Genomic DNA, 18,314 nt, shown 5'->3' with positions numbered 1-18,314 from the left:
TGATTTAGTTACAGACATATGCCAGATGGCGGTAAAGGAAAACAAAACAAAAGTATTTAAGTGTGGAGGATGTTTGAAGATCATAATTATTGAAACACTTTAATCAACTCTGTAACTCGTTACCCAAGGCAAAAAAGTTAAATGCAAACAACTTTATCGATAAATGTATTGTTTCTACTTTGAAAAATACTAATGGGCCTTAAAATTAAAGAAGTTTTAAAAAATTTCTTGATTTTTTTTTTAGTAAAATGAGAATAATTTATTCGCAGTCGAAAAAAAATTCCGCGTGTTGTTTAGGATCAAATATTAATGTATTAAAAAAGCAGGAATTGCTATTTTAGGAACGAAACATTTTCTTATTCAACAACATGGCGGCTTTCACTTTGTTGTTTTGGAGATTAAGATGGAGAGTAGTTCGAGTAGTCGCATACTGGACTAATAAAGTCGCAGTTCCGCCTTAACTGGTAGTATACTAGTCGCAAGATTGCCTAATTTACTCATCCTAGAGTCTAGCTTGTGCCGCCCTCTATATTCTAAATAAACGAGGGAGTGGATAAAGTATCGGTAATATGTCGATGTATATTTAAATTTATTTATATATGCCTTTCTTACGTCCCATTTTAATTAAGTTTTTTTTTATAAAAACAAAAACAGCACTGAACTGTCTGACTGAACAGAACAATGAAGTGAAAATTTAAGATTTAAGGTTATGGTTCAATACAGTTGCAAAAAGGTAGTGGCTCGACGTCCTACCAACGTAAGAATAAGGAAATCTAAACAACGTTGGAATTAGTAAAACAGACGACGGCGACGTTTGCATAACGTTGGAATAGGTCCTAAAAGTGTATTGTGGTCCAACATTGTAACTACGTTGTCCGAATCACCTAAAGGTCACTTAAGCAAAAAAGGTTACAAGACAACGTTTATTCGACGCGACGTCGCAGAAGCTTTTACTTTGTAGTAGTACTAGTTCAACGTCGGCACAACGTTACAACAACGTTTACATTTATTTTAATACCCAAGGTACAGAGCTAACTATTTTTTGTAACTAATCCAACGTTGTGTTTAGTAAACATGTGGTCGCAAGTCGTGAAAATGCTACTGGCTACTGGGCATTTTCCGATGCACGTGATCAACTTTGAGTGACAAGCGATGGCGACAGCGCTGCCAGATTGTGATGGATTTATGAGATGAATCTTAATTTAAAGATGACAAACAACATATTTATTATATCATTTTTTAAAGAGTTTTAATTTAATAACTAATGTTTTAGTGATTAATTGATTTATTCGTTTTATAGCTTATTTAACTTATTACATATTGGCAAAAAATAGACCATTATGAAGATTATTATAAGCATTACTATGGGTTATTTATTTATTGATGTACATCTTACAGCGCCATAAGTGGTAATAACAAGTAAGAGGGTGCTATTAATGCACAAACTAATAATCACAGAATTTAATAAAACTAACTTTGAAAGTGGTATAATGTGCTTATCAATCAAACTTACTTTTCTGACTGCAGTCAAGGGTAATAAAGGACCTTTATTGTCACGTTTCGTTCATAGTTAAAAAAAAACAGGGAAGCTACAAGCTCGTTGCTTCGACTGTTTGAATGCTTCGGCATATTTTCAACACACAATTTCAAGAAATGCAATACAAAAACTCGAAAATTTAGTTGTTTGTGCTTAAAAGTGCGAGTAAAAAAAACTATGAAAATAGACAAAAAAAACGAGAATTACTCACAAAAATTCAACAACACGATATTATACAAAATAATGACACTAGGATAATTGTCAAATAATAAAGGATAACGTTGCTGAACACGGCGGCGGCGCAATGTGACCAACATAGCGATAATAATATTCGGTTTAAACTAATTTTTGCAGCTTTAATCTAAATAAAATATCTATATTTTGGCAAAATTTTATTTAGTCAGGTTTATAGACTTTAGTGTCAATGTCGATATGATTGATGACGTGCATCGGAAAATGTTTTATCTGACGCTTATAGAATCTATTTTAGAGTTAATAAATTGGGTTCTTACTTTGCTATAGGGATTGGGCAAGTGCAAGGCATAACAAGTGTATCCGGTACTGCTACAGCTGCTCCCCCCACCTCTGGATGGGGGGCATGGTGGTGGCTCCCTAGGGCAATCTGGAGGAGGGTGATCAGGTGGTGGGGGTATTATCTCTGACCAACTGGGTGGAGGTAGGATCATGGTGGTGGCGTACGGGGTAGGATTATCCAGGTCCTTTTTGCAGTTGTAGAAAGTGGAAAGATTCTTTGTGTCCACTTCGGCGTAGTCAGTAGGCTGAGCCAGGGGGACTGATGAGTCTTTGTCACAATCTGTAGCTTTCCATCTGAAACAAAACGTACTGTCAAATGAAAAAATATGTTGTCATGGAGTTCCAAAAATTGTTCTGAAACTCTGAAAAATGGGGTGTTATTTGATATTTTTACTTCAGTTTCTTAGAAATCACAAGACCCTTGTATATAAAAATTAAATGACAAAGTAATAAGTATAAAAAAATTATTGACAAAGAAAGTTGAGGTGTAAATTCACGAATAGGCAGAATTAATAGAATTAACGAAAAATTATTGATATAAATTTTTTCCAATCTGTTTATTATTGCCAAGAAGTAAATTCGTAGATAATCAGAAATTTTACTAGCCTGGCATTAAAATGCATAAAGTGAACGCTATTGCAACTAGTGATGGGAAAACCGATTAATTTCAATAATCGAGCACTGGAGTTTCAAGCGATCGTTCGAGCGAAATATCGCTGGTATTTAAAAGTATGGTTTTTCGCCGGTCGCTTGTTGTACTCGTAACGCCAAGCATTAAGTAGCGTGGGTTGAGCACATATTTTTTCGGTGATGAATAGCAAGTAGCAAGCGACGAGTAATTCGCTTGATTTAGTTTATTTCAAAGCAATAAACTAAATCAATTTCCGCTCAAGTTATCCCATCACTATTTGCAACTTGATACATATGCATCGAAATTAGTGAATCAAAATGCAGAAAATTGGCTAAAAAATGCAGCATCAAAATTGCACAAATGGGAACCACACTTAAGTGTATTAAAACTTCGCCATGTAAGAATAAAACAATACGCAATAAGACAAAGTGACATAAAAAAAAAGTACATTTCACTCACCCTCTATCTATCCAGAGACTTTCTTTGGCGTTCAGTTGTGACGCGCTGACCACTGGTCCATCCAAGTGACTTATGTCCTTGTTCACGGACTTTTTCTTCTTGATATAGAACATTACACCAGTCAAGACCACCAATCCGACAGCTAAGAGAGCCAGAACCACCACAAACCACGACTGTCGCACTAATGGTACCAGAGGACCTAGAGTTCTGGGACTCTGTGATCTGGAGCCGCTTAGAGACACTGGATTTGAATAGGGACCTATAAAAACAGTTATATGTAATATATACCGCATGTCTCAGTAAAATACCGTAGTTGCCTATAAAGCAAGTATTTTGAACTTTTCAGAGTAGTAAATTAATGACAATGTTTTGTTTTCACTTTACATGCTAATTATCGAGTCATAACTTACCTTGTCCTGCCGTGGTCATGGCTGATATCCTAGCGCTGTACAGTTCGCCAGCTGTAAGATTACTAATCAAAACGGAAGTGGTAGAAGCGTTCATAGCTATAGTCCGCGTAACTCCACCCTTAATCTGAATCTTGTACCCCACGATGACACCGTTACAGTGCTGTGGAGGTGGCGAAGACCACCTAACCCACCCAGTACTCTCGTTAAACATCCCCCCGCTCACTGTATCTGGCGGTGCCGAAGGTATATCCTCCATCGTCTGCGCTATTCTGGAGTTCGATGGCTGTCCTTCAACAGACTTGTAAAAAGGCGATATAAAAAATTCGTATTTGGTGAATTTCTTCAGATTCGTCACGGTATAGAAGGTGGTCTCGATGTTGAGTACTGTTAGGATGTTGTAGTTGTGGGAACCACCGGACAGTTCTCTGAAGCGTATGTAGAAGCCCTCGACGTAGTCCACTGCGGAGAGGAGCCAGACTAGGCGCACGGAACTGGAACTCTGGGGTCGGGCGTCTCGTAGTTCGATCAGCTTCGTGCTTAGAGCTTCTCTGGCCGTGTCCAGTTCTGAGCCGGGGAATGTGCGGGAGTTGGCGAGAGTTCGTACGGACGGAGACACTTTGCTGGCGGGGGAAATACCGTGGGCATTCTCGGCACGTACTGAAAAAAAACGTTTCTTGAAAATATGTTTACTTGTTTATTTACACATTATCTTCTGGTTGACCTTACAATATGTACGGTAACGTTCATGCAACAGATTCTAAGTTATATAAATAATTTGCATATTTCTTGTAAGATGACGGAAAGTTGCTTGAGTGTATGTATAAAAGTAAACGTGGAGTGAATGATGGAAGGGTTTTTTTCTGAAAATGGGAGAAAATTGAGGCTGCCCAGATTGATCTTTAATGTTTCTTTAAAATGGAAGGCAAAAATCGGATCTTTTCATAAAATAATGTGTTATTTCCCTAGATCATATACGTCCATAAAGACCATTACGTGGTTAAATCAACGCCATAAGTTTAGCATTAAAAAATATGTCCCCAACATCACGACGTGCCATTTTCAAACCTTCTTTATTGCACTTATGAAACGTTCAATAGGTTTGTCTTTCTGGAGGACCTGACTTTACGTATGCGCATTAAAAGTGGCACGTATTTCCAAAATAATTACATTTTATCCGGTTTAGAAAGTACAAATTATACATTGTTATGGAAACCAACTTTTCAATGTCATCATATTGTCATAATATTTTGTCATAATCATATGTCATAATGTTATTATTTCCATTTCCATAGATTATTTCCATCACTCCACTGTGTAACGACGCTTGTTTTTTGCGTTTTTTATTTTAAACATTGTATTAATTAATTACTCGTTTATCGACCGCTTTTATATGGCCAAGGATGCAAGTGTGTTAAGTGAGAAGTTAATTTTAAGTTTGTGCAATTATATTTCTATTTTTTATTGGTTGGGTTTTAATTTTTGGGTAAATATTCATAAAAATGACAAGAAAGTGTTTGGTGTGTGGAAATTATAATATAAATGTCCCCGAATTATCTTTTTAAAGGCAAGTAAAGTATTCAGTTGTTCTTTTATGTATATTAAACCACATGCATACTTTCTTGTTAGATTTCCTAAGAATATTGATATTCGTACGGAGTGGCTAATTTATTTTTGATATAATTTAATTTTTGTGACAGTAAAATTCAATTATTGTTCAAATATGTGCATTTTACAAATTAAATTTTTAAAGTTAAAGTTCAAATTTGGCGCGTGGGCGATAGGTCCTCGACAAGGATAGATAGAGTAGAAGCACCGCGTGTGCAACAAAAAAAGAAGATAAATGGAAGTCGTTGATATGTTTGGGACAGTTTCCATAGTTATTTACTTATCCACGTAAGTATATATTATGATCTAGGGTTATTTCACACCTCTACGTTTGTTCCCCAGGCACCTCTTTTTACGTTACCAAACACTTCCACAGCCGCTTGATTATCAGTGATATAAAGACTGTTCAGTCATTGTTCAACGGTACGTCATCATTATTTGTCAAATATGAGTTTTAGGGTGTGTCTGAGATCAGTTCATATTGTTTAGAAAATTTTAAGTACGTTCCTATATTATTGATTGAGCGAGTTCCGTTTTTTACGGCACTTTTTACATAGGAATATTACACCTTTTTGCATTGTACTTACTTCATATACGGCGTCCCCGGGCAAGAGTGTTCTACCAGTCGTCTCTTTCTCGAGAAAGATAATTTATAAGCTTAGCAATGAGCTCTTGGTTCCTTTTGGTTAAATCTTTGAGGCATTTTTGCAATAAAAAAAAACTGAATTTTGTTTTACAACCAAATTTTAATTTTGACATTGATGGATGTCTGTCAATACTCAAATCAAATGAGAATGACAATTACTAAAAAGAATATGCAGTAATTTACGAAATGCCGTAATGACGGCACCAATCTATTTCATCTGGTTGGCAAGTATTTGAGAGAGTTCGACAATATATGACGTGCGTTTGAACGATGGGTGAACATTCTATACTTATTGTTTTCTTTGAGAGAAAAATACTCTTAAAATACTAGGTAAATAATGTATCTCTTACCTATAAAGACATACGAACTGTCCGGTTTCAGTTCTCTGACCACCATGTAGGGTGCCTGGACTCTGTGAGCAGCGATAACCCATCCCGTTTGCAGATCCGGACTCCAGTACTCAACGGTGTATCCGACTAAAGTACTATCTGATTCTCCAGGATCCCAAGATAAACTCACACTGGATTCCGTGGCATTTAGAATTTTTGGAGTTGAAGGGGCCTATAGAAAGGAGATTTGTATATTTCGTTTAAAATTAAATTTTTAAATTTAGAAAAAAAAAACTATTAAATTAATACAAAATTTGTCTGATCTGTTAGTTTGCAAATTGTAAATTTAATTATAATTGAATCAATACACAGGGTGTCCCAATATTCCGTGGACATAGAACTACTACGTATTTTTGGAATCAAAATAAGTTCATTGGACACAATTTACCTCTATCCAAAATCGCTTCGTTTGTGCGTTAGAGGGCATCAAAGTTTAAAAAAATAAACACATTTTTTCAGATATTTTAAGAGCCGTTATTCCTATATGAATTAAATTTTAGGTGTCTATGTTTCGCAAATTTGACTTCACAAAAATCAAGAAAAAATACAGGAAGCGTGAAAACTACCCCCACCCCTGCATAAATTTTAGTATAAGTATTTTCCAACTCAACCGACGACCGATTTTTTTTCCTAAATGGTCCTTCTAGTATTTGCTACATTTTTTGTCTCTTGTAAAAAAAAACACCACCGCGTATACCTTTTGCGGAAAAAAAAAATTCTGAAGCTGATTTTCAAAAAAATGTTTTTTTGTCACCTCCAGCTATGGAGGCGTATAAAATCTATTATGTTCAATAATCTAGTTATGTATGTTAGTATGTATGGAATATGTTAGTTATGGAATTTTATGTTAGTATCACAAATTATATTTGACATTAAGCTTCATAAAAAAGCTTAAAAAAAATAATAAATTTTAAATTAACGTTCGGGCAAAGAGTAGATAAGACAAGAGACGACAGTGAACAAAGAAGTCGAATTTCGCGAGAGAGACGCAGATATATTAACATTTAAAGGTCCCATCAAGTCTCATTTCCTCTGTTGCCAAGTATATTTCTTTGAAAAATAAACAAGATTTTCTGAAAATAAATTAATAATATAAGAAGAATATAAGTAACGTATGTTAATACGGAAATGTAAATTTTTAGTTTAGGTTGGTTTAGGTTCTTTTTTCGTAATGTACTGATAATATCAAAGAAACAGAATGACTAAGTTGATCGATTTCAAAGATAAACGATAAAATCTGACAACGGCGTATTTTATAACCTATGATTTTAGGACGCTAATCAGCTGTGCTAATCAGGCTTAAACATAAACAAATCTGATTAGTTGTTTTCTTGCATTTTTGCCTTTTTAAAGTGTGTGTTTCAGAGTTTTTCGATAAATTATCGTTTTGAGAGTTTTTAAGGTTTAATTTTAGTATCGTTTTTGTTGCGTACTAATTTGTAATTATTGTTAAATATAAATACTGAACAGCACACGAGTAGCAGTGAGAGTTGTAGAATGGAGGGGAGTTAATCACCGCGACCTTATAGATATATTGTGTGTTCATTGTAATATTACACTTGTTCAAGTCCATATGTAAAAAAAATACACGTAAATAAAACACTTCTTACAAATCGACTTGGTCACTTTATCTTGTTTACCAACGATATACAAAATATTGCTTTTATTATCTTTATTCCCCGACAAATATGTTTCTAATTATAATTTATTTTATATAATATTTAGAAAACTCATTTTTTTTTCGTTTCTATTTATTTCTTTACCCATACAGTAACTATTTATAAGCTATACAGGCAAGTTTTAATAATAGTCTATTTCAAATTTCCCGCGAAAAAGTTACGAAAATTTAAAGGGACAAGCGAGACGAGGTCACTCTCCCCACCACTCAAACATGAAAGGTACCGCGCGAACTGTCGTCTCTTGTCTTATCTACTCTTTGGTTCGGGTTTATTTTTTATTGATGCCCTCTAACGGACAAACAAAGCACTTTTGTATAAAGGTAACTTATGTGCAATTAACTTATTTTGATACAAAAAATACGCAGTTCGTCTATGTCCACGGAATATTGAAACTCCCTGTATATTTTGTAGGCCTGCTTTGAAAAAATAAATCCTCCAAAAAAATTTTTCTCAAAAATTAGGCGATGTGGCGTTTTTTACAAGAGATAAAATGTAATAAATACTAGAGGGACCATTTTACGGATGCGTATAAACTCTCCTTTAGTAGATATTAAAATTTAGAAAAAAAAACTATTAAATTAATACAAAATTTGTCTGATATGTTAGTTTGCAAATTGTAAATTTAATTATAGTATAAATAGGTGTGTATGTGCTAAATAGGATTTTCAAAAAACCTATGTTGCCAATGTAATGTTACCAACCTATGTTACTTTTATTTATATTTCCTAAAGAAATTTACCTTGGGAAAGGTGGACGGATCTGGGCTGCGATGCAATGGAGTTCCTGTACCTTCGACAACGTTTAACGATGCAGACCATGAGCTTTCGCCGCTGGTTGATGTAGCCGAGCAGGTGTACAACCCTGAATCCTCTAATCGTAGATCTGTGAAATGAAAGAACGTAGAATGTACAATTAAAGGTTTAGGATTGTAAAAGGGATATTTCATTACTTTGTGTAAAAACATTTTAAGTAAAATTAGACGGCGATTATTTTTATCAATCGTAAAACTGAGATTTTCATTGTTGTAGTAATCATCATAAAAATTGTTGGAATGTTGCAGCGTTGTTTTACTGAGCCTTGGTAAAGATTAGCTGCATTCCGTTTTTTAATTAGGTATTAGGGAGTACGAAAGGAACAACTAAACTGAAGGTTTGACTAAAATAAAATGATTTTGCTTTTGATTTGGTAAAGCAAACAATTCTTTAATTTAGTTTTATAAATTACCTACCTTTTAAATTTTTTATTATAAATTTTGAAACAAAAAAAAGTGAAACTTCTTACTAACAGCTATTATTGAAGGATTTGAAGGATATATATTTTTTTATGAATGCTTTTTAAAAAATTCAAAAAAATTAGAGTTGATATAAAACTGTATACTATTCTAACTTTATAATTTTATAATGTTTTTTTTTTAATTTTTATTAAAAAACGATAATTCTATCATTCGACCGGATAGCCGGGCAGCTGTGGCCATTAAACCAAAATACTACTACATCTATATCTCTGATGTTAAATTGTTTTTCAAAGGGGTAGATGGGGTAGTTGTGGCAACACTGCCGCTATCACTTTTCTTCTCGCTAGGTCGCGCGTCACGGTCGTCTCGCGGTCGTAATTCAGGGCCGTGCGTCACGGCTTTGAATTTTTATTCCCAACACGAGGAAAGAAGTTTCACTTCAAAAATATTTTACTCACTTTTGATTTTTAGCAAACCAGATACCTAATTTAACCGTCTCTCATATTAAAAAATCCATTTAATGTCGACTTTTTTGTGAAAACTGTAATTCAGTCATTATACCTAGCGAACGAAATAGTCGATGGTTCAATAAAAATTATATAAAGAACATTTTTTACAACACCTTATAGCATTAAATCGATGACAAATCGTTGCAATTATATAAATAGATAACATTCCAACAACTTTTTAACAGCCAAACACTGATCACCGATTTTCCCTGAATTTCTTTTAATAGGCCACGCTGCCAAGTCTACTAATCGGTTTAAATCAGTTTTTATTCGATTTTTCAGGGGGCGAACCAAGGGAGGAACTGGAGAGAAACAAGAAAAGGGGGTAAAATAAAACAGGGTGATGGACTGATTAGACTAATGAAATCGGGCAATTTGTTAGCTCGATGGCTCTTTGGATTGACCCCCCCGATAATTCTTCAGTTTAGGAAAAATTTACGGATTGAAAAATCGGAGTAAATGACTTGGTATATAAATATCGATTTTGGGTACGAAAAACGCCTAAAAGACGAAGAAAGTTGGAGTTTTAAAAAAATAAGTTTATTTGAAATAATAAAGACAATAATCTATCTAAAATGCAGAATATTTAATCTGATATTTGTTATTTTTTAATAACTACTATACACTATGTCCCCGGTTTGACTTTACAAGAGGAAAAACCTTTTTATTATTGACATTTTGACAAAAATGCCTTCTATCTAAAGCTTCATTCAGAACCTCGCAATTAGTGGTTTCAATTAGCGTAGAAGTTTGTTCCTCTAGTTTCAATCTAAGCGTCAAATTAGTGGTAAGAATTTTCAATTAGTGGAAAAGTTAACAAACTTTCAACTTTTCCACTAATTATACTACAAAATTTGCAAGTAATGTTATTTTGGCCTTTGATTATCATCTGTCAAGAGAAAAATGTGGTTAGCAATGAAAAGTTTATTGTTTTATAAGCTAAATATTAGGCTTTCTCTATAGTTACAACTGATTACCGCAAGCTGTTGCTAGGATGCCAGTGCTAAACTAATCTTAACATAATTAAAATTCTATCTGGCACCACCTGGGAGTCAGACCATGTTTCTCTTTTGCGGGTGTACAATGCTTGTGTCTTATCCAAAATCAATTACGGGTCTCAAGTTTATGCGTCTACACCACGGTCTTATTTAAATAAGCTGAACGCGGTACATAACATGGGAATCAGGAAATCACTGGGCGCTTTTCACACGAGTCCCATACCAAGCTTAATGTGTGAATCAGAACAACTCACAGTAATATATATTAGAGAACGACACCTATTAGCATATGCGTTTGGTCTACATGTTAATCCGGAACACCCTAATCACAAAAAATTCTTCAAAATTATTTACCCCCAAATCACACATAGATACAAACAGTATCAATCAGCATCACACCACCGTTATGTAGATATAAAGGAAAGACTGTCAATCGATTTGCCTCCTCCTTTCATTATTGCGCCATTTTCCCGTATGTTTCCACCATGGAGTCTGTACCCACTCTCGCTTGACCTATCATTCAAAGTCCACAACAAAAAGGAATGCTCACATCTCACTATAAGAGCACAAATTTAAGATCTCATCAACTCGAAGTACAAGAGTCATAGACTGGTTTACACCGATCGTTCGAAAAGTGATAGGCACACTGGAGCGGCTTTTCATACGTTTGATAAAGAAATGTGTTTCTCACTAAGTCCCATAACGGGAATATTCTCACAGAGTATTGTAGCTAAACGACAAGATTTTTACAAATTGTAAGTTTTGGGTTCGTTGAAGGACTATTAGAGCTACAATTTAAAAATATTTTTACAAGATACAGAGTGTCCCAAATAAATAAAAAATATCAAAGTTGTATTTTTTTAAATGGAATACCCTGTATATTATTACATTTTTAGTTTCTACGATTAAAATAAAGGTAAATTTGATTAAGGTTTATTACACTTAAACCCTACCGTTTTTGAAATATTTTCAATTTTGTGAAATTGCAGTATAAATTTTAAGGCTTTATTTCTCCGAGGGTATCAAAGTTTTTAATACTAAATATTTACTGAAGTTTATTTATTGGTCAGTTATTGTGTTGCAATAATACAAACTTTATTAGCTTATACATAGTGTCTAAAAATTTATTTTAAATAATTACTAGCTTTAAACGGCAATAACTTGTTTGATTTAAATGAAACACCCTGTATATTTTATGAGAATCAGATAGAACAATTTAATTGTCTATCAAATTGTGTTTTTTCTCTATCTCTTCAAGTTTCCGTAGAAAATGCATTTTCTTAGAACTCATTTATCAATATAACCATGGAATACTGACATTTTAGGTTATTTTTAAAGATGTACCAAATTTTTAAAGAGTACAAATACTAATATTGTCGATATAGTTCGTTCATTTCATTAAAACATAAAAAAAACTGTTTAAATATTTGTTAAAGAGGACCAATTAATATGATTCCAGTATTCAAATTACATTAATTGACTGTTTGCGTTGATTAATAATAATTGCTCCAAATACTAAAAAACTGAATTATGTATGTGTATTAGACAGTGTGGTAAAAAGTAACACCTTAAAAATTATATTTAATTTTTTGACAAATGCTTATTTATAACAACAGAGACGTTCATTTTCATAACTTATTATTATATTGATTTCTGATTCAAATCCACATTTATTTAGAATAATTTATTAACGAACACAATTAAGTATGTAGTTAATTAGTATTTGGGCGGAAATACTGGTGGTATATTTAATTAATGGTATACTCTTTTATAAAGATTTAAATAGTTTTCTTTTTGCATACAAATGGGCTAGTAATATTATCGTTTTACTAAAACGATAATATTACTAGCCTGTACATTTTGTACATTTGTTGTTTTTAAATCAATCTAAAATGTCAATATTCCATGGGTATATTGATAAATGAGGTCTAAATTATAAGAAAATGCATTTTCTACGAAAACTTGAAAGAATAGGTATAATACAATTTGATAGACAATTAAATTGTGCATCCGATTCTTATAAAATATACAGGGTGTTCTATTTAAAGTAAATAAGTTATTGCCGTTTAGAGCTAGTAATTATTTAAAATAAATTTTTAGACACTCTGTATAAGGTAATAAAGTTTGTATTATTGCAACACAATAACTGACCAAGAAATAAACTTCAGTAAATATTTAGTATTAAAAACTTCGATATCCTCGGAGAAATGAAGCCTTAAAATTTATACTGCAATTTCGCAAAATTGAAAATATGTTGAAAACGGTAAGGTTTAAGTGTAATAAACCTTAATCAAATTTACCTTTATTTTAATCGTAGAAACTAAAAATGCAATAATATACAGGGTGTCCCATTTAAAAAAAATACAACTTTGATATTTTTTATTTATTTGGGACACTCTGTATCTTGTAAAAATATTTTTAAATTGTAGCTCTAATAATCCTTCAACGAACCAAAAACTTACAATTTGTAAAAATCTAATCGTTTAGCTACAATACTCCGTGTCGTATGTGGTGAACAACCCTAATATATAAACATATATAAATATTTACGGAGAACGTTTAGTTTAGACATAAATATATAAATAATGGGATAAAGTGACGCTAAAAGACTCTACAGTCGATGCGTCTTTAACACATTTCTCTCTCTCTCTCTCTCTCTCTCTCTAATTGTATTTTTTAGAAATTGTGAATGATCGTAAACTAAAATGTATAAAATGTAATTGAAACCACTAATTTATTCCACTAATTGCCAGATTATTAATGAAGCCTAATTCCTAAAAATCAAAAGGTGTTTCTATGGTTATATCATTTCGATTTAATTTTTTGACGGATTGTTATTAATAGAATTTTAATTAACGTCATATTTTTTGCTGTTTTAGAATTTTAAAGAAGTACAATATTTTTAGTTCATTTCTACGGAAAGGGTGATAATATAGTTATCGGAAAATGTGACACCTCAACAGTAAAAAATATAACATTAGTGGAAATTAATAATAACCATCTATCAAAGAATGAAATCTAAATGATATTACCATAGAAACGCCTTTTGATTTTTAGGACATAAAAAATTCAACTATATTTTCATGTTTATTTAAATTTTCTCTAAAAAACGGTATGGAAATTTGGAAAAGTATAAACGGGATTAACCATTTTAGAACAAGCAAATATATTTATGAAGAATGTGTGTTTTTCAAAATGTCAATAATAAAAAAGTTTTTCCTCTTGTGAAGACACCATATTGTATAGAACTGTAACCAGTGAATCTACAACTTTATTTTTCCAAAAAAATTTTTATGGGTATTTCGCCACTGCACTGCAAGAAAATCGACAAAATAAAATAATTATTTTCTGTAAACACTTCTGCGTTAAACCTAAACGGATGCTGCTTGTCAGAAGTTATGTTTACAGTAATACAAATTTGTCTAACAAAAGCTTTTTTCGTTTTCCTGTTATGACCGATTCTGAACCGTCCTAGAACTGTGATGCGTATGCGCAGAAGGAAATATGAAGACATTATTTCATTTGCGCATGCGCCGTTTGTATTACTGTAAACATGACTTCTGACAAGCAGCGTCCGTTTAGGTTTAACGCAGAAGTGTTTACAAAAAATAACTATTTTATTTTGTAGATTTTTCTTGCAGTGCAGTGGCGAAATACCCATAAAGAATTTTTTGGAAAGATGAATTCGCCACATAGGTATAGACATTTTTTCCAACTTTATTATTTTCAAATAAGATTATTGACTGCAACTGATAAAATGCTGCTAAAAAACTAAATCATTCTATATATTATGTAATGAGTTAGTACCATACGATCAGAAAAAAAAACGATGTCAAAGTTTGTTTAGAACTGAAGATCGCTGTCATTTTATATGAAAAATTGTAATGGAGATTGTCATTGATCGCCATTTCAACGCCAACTTGACCCCGTTTTTGTTTCGATCATATACTGTAGTAAAATGTTGGCGAAGTACTTAAGTAAGTTATTGAAATCTTACCATCGATTATTAAGGTACCACCTTCCTTAAGGCTGTACCGGCTTGGTACAGTGTCCTTGGTGAGATGTTGACCATCTTTCAACCATCGAACCACCGGTGAGTCTCCTTCAGGGCTAAAAGCCTTACAGTGAAGAGTGACATCACTTTTCAGTGGTAACGTTTGGTTTGCTGGTCCGATCTGGATGATGGGTGGGGGAAGATCAGCCACAGAAGTGACCTAAAAAATTTAAAAAATATGTTTTGCTAAAAAAAGCAGTGTGTGCACTATGTGCGCATATTTGAAGCTGAACTTCTTACTAACAGCTATTATTTTTTTGCAATTTATTTCTGTAATCTGTACATTTTCTGTTTCCTCAATAGCCTGCAAATTTTGTGGAATACCACCCAAAATACACACTTTTATGCAAATGCCCAATAATGTTACCGCTTAAATTTATTTAAGAAGAGAAAATATTTTGAACCTAACCAACAATTCGTATACAGGGTGGCGCACCTCATTCGCCTCGGTTGATTATACGAAAACGGAAAGATGTAGAAACGAAATATTTTAAGGGTATATGTGGGAAGGCAATGTGCATAATTTGAAACTTTTAAATATATAGGGTGTGTCAGAAAAAAAAGTCATTTTCTATCGTATAAAGTAAATAAAAGGTGCCATTTAAAAATCAAAAGTTGTAGTCATATCCGGTGAAACTGGAAGTGACCGAAAGCAATAATTGAATATGCCAATCAATCCTAATTTATGTCATATACTAACATACTAAATCTCGTTGTTTCATTTAAAACAATAAAAAAAAGTTATAGGGGTGAGCTATTTTTGAGACGCACCCGGTATAGTCTAACTTCAGAAGAACCTAGTTCTGCACATTAGTTTGCGAATGAAATGTATTCGAACAGCAGATTTTTGTCACTTGTACGTAAATTTCAAAATAAATTTCTACCATACCCGAGGACCATACAGTATGACAAGGGTATGACCGAGAGACCATTTTAGAACAAGCAAGTGACCCGAGACCATACCATATAATGAATGAAATATTTTTTATAGTTTTATAGGGATTTTTATAACTTTTACAGTTATTTTTCGATTTATTATTATTTATATACAGGGTGGGCCACTGAAAACTTACAATGGCTATAATTCTTAAACCAAAAAATATACCAAAAAAATAAAAAATACCGTTTCTATAATATCGAGGGGGAATACATATGACGTATTTTTTGAACCACCCCGACCTACCCCTTAGGCGGCACCCCTACTCACTTGAAAATCTTAAACGGCAACACCCCACTTGTGGCGTCTTTTTGGAAAGCCCATGAAAAATGCTAAACGATGATCATAAAGTTTTTAGGGTGAAATTGAAAAACTACCCCTTACACGAAAAATTAGGTGGACATTAATGAAAAAAGTGATTTTTTCAGCATAAGTTACAAATTGGGACCCAGCTTAATGAGGCAAATGAGGTATTTTTCAAACCACCCCGACCCACCCCTAGGTGCCACCCACTCACTTCTAATCTCAAGATAGCGATACCCCACTTGTGACACTTCTTTGGAAAGCTAATTGAAATTGCTAAACGATGGTCATACAGATTTCAACTTCTGTCTTCTTTCAACAATTACTGGTAAGTAGTGATAAGAAATGTAGGTTTGACAATTTGAAAGAAATTTAAAATGTTAATTTATTTTAACAATTGCTCAAAATCACAGCCGTTTTGTTCCATACAAACGATTTTCAAATTCTTCTCTCACTTTTTGGAAAGTCTCTCTCGGAATATTTCGACATGCTTCAGTTATCCTCTGCCGCAATTCTTGCAACGAACCTGGTTTTGTCTTGTAGACTATGGATTTAGTGTAACCCCACAAGAAAAAGTCTAAAGGAGTGAGATCAGGTGACCTTGGCGGCCACTCGATTGGACCTCTTCTGCCAATTCATTGCCTTGGATAATATCTATCCAACCACCGCCTTGTGACAATAGAATAATGCGGAGGGGCTCCATCTTGCTGAAAGTGTATGAGGTCTTCATTAAGAGTTAAATTTCCTTCCAAATCTCTTTGATTTTCAACCTCATTTACAATGGCTGGCTCTATCAAATTGTTCAGCATTTCCACATAAGCATCACCAGTGAAATTTCCGTCGAAAAATGGATCTATAATTTTATCGCCTAGTATTCCGCACCAAACATTGAGCTTTTGGGGATGTTGGGTGTGTCCTTCAACAACAATATTGCGGATTCTCATCGCTCCAGTCGGCCTGCAATCAAAACTAATGCGCTGGCAAATTGCACCTTCATAGCAGAGCCATAGAGCTGCCACAGCGAGGGAGGCAGCTCATCATTACCATACCATACCTCATCGCTCCAGTATCTGCAGTTCTGCTTATTCACAATTCCGTTTAAAAAAATGAGCACTCATCACTAAAACAAATATTTTTAGTAAGTGAAGGTTCCCTTCGAATTTCCTCAGTCATTAGTTCACAGAACTGAATCCTTCTATCTGGATCGTCATCGCCAAGTTCCTGCAGAATCTTCATTTTGTAGGGATGGAATTTGTGCATTTTCAATACTCTCCAGACAGATTTTCGAGGTATACCTGTGATTGATGCCAACTGGCGTGTTGATGCTTCTGGATTGACCGATACCTGACCAATAACTTCCATCTGCATTTCTTCATTCAGTACCCTGGACCCTGTCCTTGTTTTATTTTTGACCGACCCAGTTTCTTGAAACTTTAAAATCAAATCTCTAACATAAACGTGACTTACGTTTTTGTCCGGATTTCTCTCATTGAAAGCACGGGCCGTTCTCAAATAACACATACCTTCAGCACCATATAGAAAAACTATTTGAATTCTTTCTTCCGCAGTATAAACTATTTTTCTTTCCAATAAGCGAATCAAATAAACGTTTAAAATACCACCAAATTTACAAACGATTGAAAATCGATAGAAGTCAGTGCAAAAACGCAAAGATATGCCGGTTTAAGATTCCTGTTTGTTGAAAGTAAAAAAATAGATGATAAGGAAGAATTTGCGCTATCGCAAAATTAGGCTGTAAAAACATCTTTGTGTTGCCTTTCTTATTATCTACATTTAAAAATGGCATTGATGAGATTAGAAGTGAGGGGATGGCACCTAGGGGTGGGTCGGGCTGGTTTAAAAAATGCCTCATTTGCCTCATTTAGCTGGGTCCCAAATTGTAACTTATGCTGAAAAAATTACTTTTTTGATTAATGTCCACCTAATTTTTCGTGTAAGGGGTAGTTTTTCAATTTCACCCCGAAAACGTTATGATCGTCGTTTAGCATTTTTTCATGGGCTTTCCAAAAAGGCGCCACAAGTGGGGTATTGCCATTTAAGATTTTCAAGTGAGTAGGGGTGCCGCCTAAGGGGCAGGTCGGGGTGGTTCAAAAAATACGTCATATGTATTCCCCTTCAATATCATAGAAACGGTATTTTTTATTTTTTTGATATCTTTTTTGGTTTAAAAATTATAGCCATTGTAAGTTTTCAGTGGCCCACCCTGTATTTAAGTTTTAAAAAAAGTTGATTTTTTCGATTTAAATCACATGATTAAAATGAAAAAAAATTAAATGACTGACATTATTCCCTTTAAGCACCTCTTTAAATTACCATAACAAAGTACCCCGACTGTACCAACATCCACTAGTTCCATTCCCCATAAAAA

General features: G+C 33.7%; 1 protein-coding gene across 1 annotated transcript in view; it reads right to left on the bottom strand.

Annotated features, from left to right (window-relative positions):
- LOC115888343 (roundabout homolog 2-like) overlaps positions 1-18,314 on the bottom strand; it is a 291,181-nt gene that overhangs the window by 1,495 nt on the left and 271,372 nt on the right. Inside the window, exons 7-12 of the mRNA XM_030908048.1 lie at positions 14,629-14,845; positions 8,630-8,772; positions 6,173-6,383; positions 3,572-4,228; positions 3,162-3,420; positions 2,050-2,365 (exon numbers count right to left, since the gene is read on the bottom strand). Of these exons, the coding sequence (XP_030763908.1) occupies positions 2,050-2,365; positions 3,162-3,420; positions 3,572-4,228; positions 6,173-6,383; positions 8,630-8,772; positions 14,629-14,845 (1,803 nt within the window). The remainder of the gene's footprint in view (positions 1-2,049; positions 2,366-3,161; positions 3,421-3,571; positions 4,229-6,172; positions 6,384-8,629; positions 8,773-14,628; positions 14,846-18,314) is intronic.

The sequence above is a fragment of the Sitophilus oryzae genome, unplaced genomic scaffold, assembly GCF_002938485.1.
Source record: "Sitophilus oryzae breed Bouriz unplaced genomic scaffold, Soryzae_2.0 scaffold_732_pilon_pilon, whole genome shotgun sequence".
Lineage (NCBI taxonomy): Eukaryota > Metazoa > Arthropoda > Insecta > Coleoptera > Curculionidae > Sitophilus > Sitophilus oryzae.
This window is presented reverse-complemented; position numbering and strand designations above follow the sequence as displayed.